Genomic DNA, 10,418 nt, shown 5'->3' with positions numbered 1-10,418 from the left:
CACAGTCCAGGTAACACACGTGAAATTACCCTCGACCTGACCTACACGGTACAGTCACGTCAAACTTATATCCTTTAATCACAAATGAGTCTCAAAGGGCTTCACAAACACCCACAAATATGAACGAAATCCCTGATATTATTCTTAATTACAAGAGAGAAAGGGGGGGGGGGGGACATCAGGTGAAAATTAAGAAACCTTGAAAAAGGGGCATCCGTAAATAAATTATTTTTAGAGTGATAGTTTCCAATTCCAGACATTTTTTTTTCGTTTTTGTTTTAATATAAGGTGCTCCAATTACTGCAAAACCAAAATAGACCTATAAACAGACATAAAATAGCACACTATTAACTAGAAATCTTTATTCCCCTTTACACAATATTCCAACGAACAAGAACTGTAGCGTACTATAGATTTAAGGTATTGGACCAGTTTTATGTTTAGTTGCGCCTTTTACTGCCCCCTAGTGTTCAAACGGAGACACCACAAACCTGAAATGGCTTGCGTTACAAGCGGCATTAAGTGAAATGTGTGGCAAAAAATGATGAATACAAATGTGTGCATGTGAAATGTCGGGAGTGACAAAAGTATTCTATTTGAATGAAACGTGCCATGTTCAACAAAAGTGCGTGATTGATTTGTGCATTCCAGCACAATTGCAAGACGTAATGTAATGGCATTATTAGAGTTACTGCTATTAGTGGCATACTTGTGGCTTTCAGTCACGACTGTGAGAGAAACTCCGTGATTGGCGGCTGCAAAGGCACCATTCAATCGCGCCGCGGTGTGGAGGGGGAAGGTGTGGTTAAAAAAAAAAAAAAAAAAGAGAGAGAAAGAAGGAGGGAGGGGGTGACTGACACTTGAACGTGGACCACTGAGCAGCCAGCCAGTATACCTCCAATCTCCGGTGCTCCTCAGCCAGTCGGAGATGCTCCATCTGCGGCGTAGCTCACGGCCGCCTCCGCCGACGAGCAGGTGTCGGGCGCCTCGTTAACTCGCATGCATGCGCCTCGCGTCGTCCTCCCCGGTCCGGTTCGCAGACCGCTGGGAAGATGCTGAGCAGACTGATGAGCAGCAGCATCCGGAGTCTGGATCGGGAGTGCAACTGCACCGTGAGGCTGCTGGACGACTCCGAGTACACTTGCACCATCCAGGTCAGCGCACGCAGCAACACGTCCTTTATGTCAACAAGGCATGGCCACCACTTGACGCATTTTATTGACTTGAATGTGGTTTTATTTTTGGGGGGTGAGGTGGTTTGTCAGACAGTCAGTCAGAGGATGATCGGGGTCCAAGGATGGTGGGCAATGACATCACTGGTGTTGGACATCCCATCACCAATTCTGCAGCAATGTTGGCCACGGGCAAAGCTGAAAATCACATGCAATAAAATTTCAGTAGCATGTCAGTGCAGCTCACGGGGATAAAACATGCAGGCTGTTATTTTTTTATGAATGGGATTATCATGCATGGGTATTGCCTTTCCGTGTGTTTGTGTGTTGGTTATATAAATCGATTTTGAGAGTAACACAATCGCCCTCCCCAAAGATGAGTTTTGTTGATGCAATGTGATTGCAGTTGATCATCACTGGCTCAGTGAGATGTATTTGGTCACTTTAATTTTGGCATGTCACATGACGTCCCGCACTGCAAATGAGCATGACTGATCTCCGAAGACTCACAGACTAACCTATTGTATTTTCTAAACACAGAAACTACTCATTGAAAGACTAAACTCTCACAAAAAAGTTTTTTTTTTTTACTCTTTATTTATTTATTTATTTATTAGTAATCAGTAGTAAAATATGGGTTGGTTTCACCCAAATCAACAAATTTGGATATAAATATTAAATAAATAAATAAATAAATGAATAAAAATAAAAAGCTAAACCCTCTTTTGCGAGAGGTCATATTTCATGCGCAACAGTGACGCTAATTACAACAATGACAATGTGCTATTGATGGTAAAATAGTGTATAGGCTATTTATAATGTGTCACCAGTGTAACAATTTTATATTTGACAAACTTTACAAACTAATTGCACACTATTTAGTAGTAGCAAGAGCAGTCGTATTTAATGTGCATGCATCATTTGCACGTCAAAATGTCATATTTTCTCTATTTAACGTGACAAACTGGAATTTTAACCTTAACATGACTACTGACTGAATGTAAATACAGTCATTGTTGTGACACACGATGAGATCATCCAAGATACATCCAATGTTGCCATCTGTTGGCCATAGTAAATTAGTTCATTATTTTTACTTACACAGTTTATGATCAATCAGTTGGCCAAAACTATTCCCATAAAAAATGTGATTGATGGCAATTGATGCCGATGGTCACATCAACAATGCTTGGAGTGTTATTTAAATTTAATAATAACACGTAATGAAAGGTTAATTTGATCAAAGTTGCTATTTGTAAAGGGTGTATCAAACTGGTAGCCCTTGGCGTGATTTCATATCCAAGAAGTGCTCAATTTCAAAAAGGTTTGTGACCCTTGCTTAAAGGAATACTTGACTCATTGAGACATTTTCAGCAGTAAAAAGTGAATATTTTGCCCAGAATGAATTTGATAACTTAATTATTATTTTTTTCATGGACAATTTTTACCTTTAAAAACTAATTTTTCTACTTGCCGTCGACTGAAGATGACATCACCTGTGCTGAGGAAGTAGGTAACGACCAATCATGGCTCAGTTTAGTGACCAAACCCAGAAAACAGGTAAGCCATGATTGGCCGTTACTTCCTCAGCACAGATGTCATCATCAGTCAACAGCAAGTTAAAAAATTACTTTTTAAAGGTACTAATTGTACATTAAAAGATAATAATTTTTACCACATTAATTATAGACAAAATGTTAACTTTTTACTGGTGAAAATGTCTCAATGAGTCAAATATTCCTTTAAAGTGTTTCTGAAGAGGCTTTTACGTTCTGTTAGCACCAAATAACGGCGCTTACTGAATCCTACGCACTTACTCAGGCTTAGTTTAAAGCATCCTCCTTGCGCTTGACGCATAAGAGAAAATCAATAGCGTTTTGACGTGAATGGATGCGAGACGTGTGGCAACGATGCAGAGCAGTGAGGAGAAGTTATTAGAGTTTGTTATCTGCTGCTGTGTATTGAAAGTCACGTGACTTAAGTGCGCCCTCTTGGTGGATGTGTTTGGAGCTTCCTCGTTTGCTTAGGGATTCCGCTGCTGTGCTGAATCCGAGATGATGACAGCACACGAAGACCGCGGCGATCTAACGTGACGGCAAAGGCTTTCAACCGCTGACAAGTTACAACTTCAAGTGCTTTTTACTATTGGGATTCGTGGAAGGCTGAAATCACCTTGATTTATTTTATTTTTTTTCGCTCTTCTCAGTACTCAATTTATCAACAAGTGTGAGGGAAATGATTGCCTTCAATGAAACGTCTCCAATAATAGCTTCTTTTGGTATACAACGCTTGACAAGAACCATTTGGATTAAAACTAGCACTTAGAGGCTCTTTCACCCAATCAAGATGCTAAGTTTGGAAATGAAAATTGGCTGATTCAACACTTTGACCAACAGAGCACAGCAGGGAAGAAATATTTAATTTCTCTGTGCATATTCAGTTATTCCCATCGTGGGAAATAATAGAAAAAGGCATCATTTTACACAGTGGGCTTCATAACGTTACCAAACAGTTGTTTACAAAGGCTGCATTTAGTCACATTTCATAGCATGGGTCAGTTTAAAGAAATGTTAACACATTTTGGCCTTTCTGATTGAATGCGACGTCTGCTGCACACCTCGGAGATGCGGCCCTGAATGAAATGTGTCAACTGTGGCCCAATTAGTTCAATTAGCGCACACATGGGATATGCAGGCTTCTTCTCAGTGGGGAATTATGACAAATTTAACCTTCACTGATGGAAGAGCATAATGTGGTGAAATGCCAAAAAGACACCAAATGCAACATTTTACACCTTGTGCCCCCTAAAAAAAAAAAAAATACTTCTCTCTCTACACGTACCGTAGTAGGTCTAAGTGTTTATCAAAAACAAGATTATATTATATATTCCTAAAAAAATACATTTAGTATGTAATGTTATGCAAATTTAACATTAATGTTGTGCTTGAATATAAGAACATGCAAAAACTGTTCTGAGTTTATTGTACATAAACGTTAAATTAAAAAAAAATGTCCTCAATGGATGTTTAACAATCAACAGTTCAATAACAAACACTTCTGAAAGGTTAGCTATTTTTTATTTTTATTTTTTATTTTTTTTAATTGAAGTTAAACGTTAAATGCAACTGAACTATACTTAGGCAGTAGAAAGTGAATATTTTACATACCATTATAGGGAGCCAACACTATGACAAACATCAAGTAATTGTAATACCAGTAATATTGTTGTATTATTTAATTTAATTGTTATATTGAAAGCATCTTGACTGCTTGCTGTCATTTATTTTGTGTTGATCTTTTTTTGTGTGTGTGTTGATCAGAGGCAGATACCATAAGTTGCACTTCTTTCTGTCCCCTTTCATTTCTTTTTATTAAAGAATGAAATAAAAAAATTTAATAAAAAAAATCTCTCACATTTTTACTGCTGAGACCATTCGAACTTTGTTGTTAAACAAAACAGCAGCACCTACTGAGGGAAGTAAAGATGAATAATGAATTAAATATGATCTTATGTTACATGGAGACAATTTATTTAATTATGATTCTGGCATGCGATCACTCCACAATTTTGCCTCATCCCATGTTGATATTTGGGTTTGACCACAAAAAAAAATAAAAAAAAATGCTTATGTGATTTAATAAAGGTTTAATACAAACAGCACTGTTAGATGTGAAAAAAATGCACATTAAAGTTAACATTTTTTCAAAAGGGCAGATATATAGTTAAAACTAGCGAGCTCAGCTCTTTTCCCCACTGTGGGTGTTTGTTTAATGGAATGTCAGTCATTTGTTATTCTCGCCATGCATGGCTAAACTGATGGTAGAATAACATTAACGCGGAAATGAATTACGCATTGGTTTTAAGAGGCACCTGGCACTGCATCAGATCTGCATCAAGCCTGGCAAGAAAGAGATTTTCTTTATTTTCTACTGTCAAGTACAAATTGGAGACAGGTTGAAGGGAAATTACTTTAAAGGCAGTCTTCCTTTTTCACTCAGGAAAATGCACTTTATAAATACAGGATGTATAGTCACAAATTCCTTCTCAATCGTCAACTCTGGGCTTTCTGTTAATGTGTGGTGGTGATTTTTTCCTAAACCTCCACCCTCCCAGCCTGTATTTTGCCATTTTGTGTTTGTTTTGTCAACAGCGGGACATTTCTGTGGACAGACAGTTGTTTAACCCTCCAGCCAATCGCAGAGCGGGGGGCGTGTCACTCACTGTCACCAGACGGGGCCGAGCGAATTTGTCGGCTGCATGACGTCACTCCCGTGGCAACTTGACACACGCACTCACTCACACAAGCTTGAGTGAAAGGAAAAAAAAAAATCCGTGCGTGCTGTCAAGTTGCCGCGGGAGTGACGTAATGCAGCCGACAAATTCGCCCGGCCCTGTCTGGTAACAGTGAGTGACACCCCCCCCCCCCCCCCCCCCCCCCGTTCTGCGATTGGCTGGAGGGTTAAACAACTGTCCGTCCACAGAAATGTCCCGCTGTTGACAAAACAAACACAAACTGGAAAAATACAGGCCAGGGTTAGGAAAAAATCACCACCACACATTAACAAGAAGCCCAGAGGTGTCGATTGAGAAGGAATTCGTGGCTATACATCCTAAATTTATAAAGTGCATTTTCGTGAGTAAAAACGGAAGCCCATGTCTTTAAAATTTCAATTTTTGCAGCTTATATAGTAGTGTGCAATATCTGGATGAACTGTTGATGTTTTTCAACATCCTCCTTCTATTATAGTAGGATATTTTTTGGGGATGTTCATAGTACACATGTAAGAGTCTGCTCCTTTTGCCCGAGCTGCCTTCACCTCGGCACTAAATTAATGATAATGCCTAAATTTAGCATAAACTTGCTTCTAAATCCATCCATCCAGAGTCAGGCGAGGACTAGTGTCCAATCCAAATCTCAGCGAGACGACAGCACATTCGGATGAACGCAGTCATGCTGTTTGGATTTGTTCCGAAGTATATTACTGCTCCTTGATGCATCATTTTACGCAAAGTACACATAATGATTTTTAACATGTTAACTCATATCTCTATTTCGACGATTTCCTGTTGGAAACTTGTTTCTCTGGCACATTTCTTTGCACTGAATCATGGAGGGTTTCTTTGTTAAACATGAGGTCATATTCCTGTCATATTTGGGAAGGCATAATGAGATTCTGCTTTAAAGTGGCACTAAATCACCCTGCTGAATGTTCAATACGGGAGCAGTTCCATTTGTGTGATGATGGTTCGAGTCTGAAAATGGATGCTCATTTGCCTTCCGCTGATGTGTTGCTGCTATTCCAAATGCAACCTTTCACCTCTAGGAAATGCACTGGTGCTTTTTCCCCAGCAAGGGAATTCGCCTCACAAGAAAATTGTATCCTCCAGTATGCACTCGCTTGACTTGAGAGGGCCGAGAGAGTCTGGCTGCAGACCTCGACGTCAGCCTGGAAATAATTACTTCAAAATAAAATTTCTTGCTGGCTTCTGCGTGTTAATAAAACACGCCAAAATAAGGGGTCACATTTCCCCCAAAAAATCATTAGCAACAGAAATGTCATAACGTCTACTATACTTTGATAATTATGTCAAAACTTCTGTAAATGTAAATATAGTTTAATAAACACATGGTATGGTCATTTTTTACCTTTTGCAACCTAAAATTATGAATGAGGGGGATGATTTTTCATTTCAATTTCCTAAATAACCACAAATTCTGCACTGTCTGCTCCAAGTGATTAAAAAAAATATGCTTTATTTCAAACAGCAATAACACAATTGGAAATGTGGTAAATGTGTCTTTTTACATTTTTAATGTAGTGCAGCTGTATTTTTACAAGTCTTCCCTATCATGAAAGAAAAACTTGAACAACTGCAAGATTTCTTCCTTTTCATCTTCGTCGCTGATCCAGTCCTTGACAAACTGCTTTTCTTCTTCCTGCAGCGCATCTTCTCCAATGATGACGCATCTACATAAGGCCACAAAGAAATTACAACAATATCCAGACATGAATTAATGATGAAATAATTTAGCCATTTTCTCAATTCTCATTTATCACTGCATTGAATATAATTGCAGTGAATATAAATAAATATTGCCCTGCAATTGGCTGGCAACCAGTTCAGTGTGTACCACGCCTACTGCCTGAAGCCTGCTGGGATAGGCTCCAGCACCCCTGCGACCTTTGTGTGGAAAAGTGGCTCAGAAAATGGATGGATGGATGGATGGATGGACTTAGTGCAATTTCTGGATAAATTGTGTGGGAATGCTGAAAGCTGAATGCTAATAGCTGAATGCTAAGATTTGAATGCATGTGAAATGCTTATGAAGTCAATTGAGAGAAAATTATGAAATGATAACCTCATGGTTACTGGACAATGCACTTTACCAACTGTGTCAATGAGCAGTATTAAACACCTGGTAATGATGATAAGTTATGTGTATGGAAGTGGGCGTGGAAAATGACACTTACAAATAGTTCAATGTCGACGCCATTGAAAATGAATGGGGAAAAGTTTATATTTAACGTTAAATTGTGCGAAAACTGTACGTAAAGTGGAATCAGACGATATATACCCCGGGAGGCGTGAATTTTTTAAGCAAGTTGAAATTTGAACAGTGTAAATCAGAAGTATTATGTGGGACTTGTTACATGGCAAAAAAGTGTGGAGAATAAAAATCACAATAACATATGTGGGAATACGTCAACATTCCCACAAATAAATAATAAAATTAAAATATAAATATAAATGCAGTGAATATATAATTACTTCACATTTTCAATAAAGGGACATACTTTTCCAACTGTTACCTGGCCCCAAAGACAAAAATAACACTTCTCCTCAGTCAAACGATTTTGTTATGTTGAGATGACCGTTTATAGTTAATAAACATAGCTGAGAAAAACAGCTTTAATAGCTTTCGCTTTGGATGCTATGCGGCCAAGTAGCGGCAGACTGCTCTTATAGAACGTACAAAACTGTAAATAACTTAATTAGTATATAAGTTTAACACAAGTGCATTATTAGTATAGTCTTTGAAAATTGTTTTCAGAGTAGCCACTTACCGTTTTCTTCTGCGTGTGTTCAAATAATGAATGTCTCCCGACTATTTCCAGTCCAAGCGTGCAATACCGACATTTTGGCTGACAGTGGAGGTCAGAGGTCGACGGGACGAGTGGTCTTTAGAGGCGAGACTCTTCTCGAAAAGTGTGATAAGGCTTGAAGAGGAGGAAGCCATTTTTTTTTTGTGTGCACTGAAGGCATCAGAGGAAGTAGATGTCCGGTGGTTGTCTGCCACTTGTGACGTGAACTTGGAAGAAGGCCGTGTTGAACGCGTAGCTCAGACACAGCCCTCATGTGTTATTCATGATCCCTGCAGGGCCGTGCAGCTGATATTTAATCACCAACTAGGTGTTTTCACAGAGGTGAGCCGAGTCGCTGGTGTGTACTGTGTGCCTCGTATTCTGATGAGGGATTGTTGCCATGCACAGGCGGGTGTTTCGTAGTCCAAAAAGACACAAACTGGGTTCACATTCACAAATCTAACAGCTATAGATGTTTACTTATAGTGAGATTTTAGAAAGAAAAAAAAAATCCTGTGCCTACATAAGAGTTATAAAATACACATTGCGATATCACGTATCTAGCTGGCCTTTTATTCACCTTTCCTTTGAGGTTTAAAACAGTTCACGGGCCCAAATAGAACAAGCTGAGACTGCAGATAATCAGCACTAACTCACCTCATAGTTAAATAAAGAAGCCTTATGCAATGTTGGAGTTATGGTATATTGCCATATACAACATAAAAGTCTGGAACATTTTAGTCAGTGGAAAAAAGGGAGCATTATGCTGTAAAAGTGCTAATTACACTGCGGTTGTGACAAAATGCAAATGCACTAATGATGTCACCAGAGACCTTCCAGTGCAGTGCTGTACTCTATATGCAGTGTGGGTGTATGTGTGTGTCAAATAACACACAGAGTAAACACAAAATTGCAATTCAGCGGTTATTGCCGCACTTCTTGATTCCAGCTAAATTGCCGCTGTTGTATTATCGAGGTCAGTTGATGCATAATTTCCTCCAAGACATCAAATAAGAAGATAGTGGAGTGCTTTGTCACTATAGAAACTATAAACATGAACTCACTGTAATTAGCTGCTTTTATATATCAACATATAGAATACATATAAGTAGATAATATGAATAGAAATTAGTGTGTGACATTTTAGCTGTTCTTCCCAATCTTAGCAAAACATTGACTGGTAATATACTGTACTCATGTAATCTTATTTACTAATTGTGTAATGGCTTCCCAATGAGACGTCATTCAAGTGATGAAACTCATAACTGGATTCCAACATTAGGGACATAACTACTCTCGGATGAGATCCCATACAATAGCTGTAAAAATATGTGCCGTTATGAAGATAATGACAAACTGTTTGGCTCACCTGTTTTCTGAAACAGAGTCATGATTGGTTATTATTAGACCTCCGAACCACTATGATGTCATTTTCAGTCGACAGCAAGTGGCAAAAGGGCCGCCTCCTGAGATAGATAAAAACAGTTATATTTTGCTGTTTAAACTCATATTCCAGGAACACAACTTTAATCGGAATGATGTGTTTGGATTAGTGGGCACACATACCACATGTTGCGAGGGAAACGTATGGGTTGACTCCTCCTTGCTTCAAATGCTGCTTTCAATTAACTAACCAAGCTCAAAAAACCTTTTTCCAGTCCAAGAACACCCGTCCCATTAGCTCAGTGCACCGTGAGCTATTTTTAAACTCTTGCTATAGTGGAGCAACCGTATGTGCATGGAATATCAAGCACTCTTCCTCGATAAGCCGTCCGTCGTCTTTCCAACAGCGGCCAAATGTGGTCGTCATTGTTCCATTTGCAGATCTCATACGCATACACTTTTCTCTGTGTGAAGTGCCTGTAAAATAAAAAGATGAAGAGGAGGTAACCAGCGGGGGGGACTATTTGTTCCTATTGCCTCTTTTATTATTACGGGTTTTTTTTTTTCTCAAACATGTCTGAGGAGGGGCACTGCATGCTAATGGCTGATATACTCGCAGGAAATCAACTTCAAAAAGCTGCTGGAGATTCTTCACGTCTTAACAAGCGCACTGCAGAGAAGGCACTGAAGCCAGGAGAGATTTTGAGATTTCATTTAGATGGATTTCAATTACATCTGTCAAAGGCGTGCTTATCGCGGTACGCGGAGGGCCGTGGG

General features: G+C 39.1%; 1 protein-coding gene across 1 annotated transcript in view; it reads left to right on the top strand.

Annotated features, from left to right (window-relative positions):
• Positions 1 to 975: 975 nt before the first annotated feature.
• The window catches only part of LOC144017871 (FERM domain-containing protein 5-like), a 37,177-nt gene continuing 27,734 nt past the window's right edge, over positions 976 to 10,418 (top strand). Inside the window, exon 1 of the mRNA XM_077519831.1 lies at positions 976 to 1,154. Within this exon, the coding sequence (XP_077375957.1) occupies positions 1,053 to 1,154 (102 nt within the window). The 5' untranslated portion in view covers positions 976 to 1,052. The remainder of the gene's footprint in view (positions 1,155 to 10,418) is intronic.

The sequence above is a fragment of the Festucalex cinctus genome, chromosome 4 (genome assembly GCF_051991245.1).
Source record: "Festucalex cinctus isolate MCC-2025b chromosome 4, RoL_Fcin_1.0, whole genome shotgun sequence".
Classification (NCBI taxonomy): Eukaryota; Metazoa; Chordata; class Actinopteri; order Syngnathiformes; family Syngnathidae; genus Festucalex; species Festucalex cinctus.
Note: the sequence above shows the minus strand (reverse complement) of the source record. Positions and strands in the feature narration are given on the sequence as shown.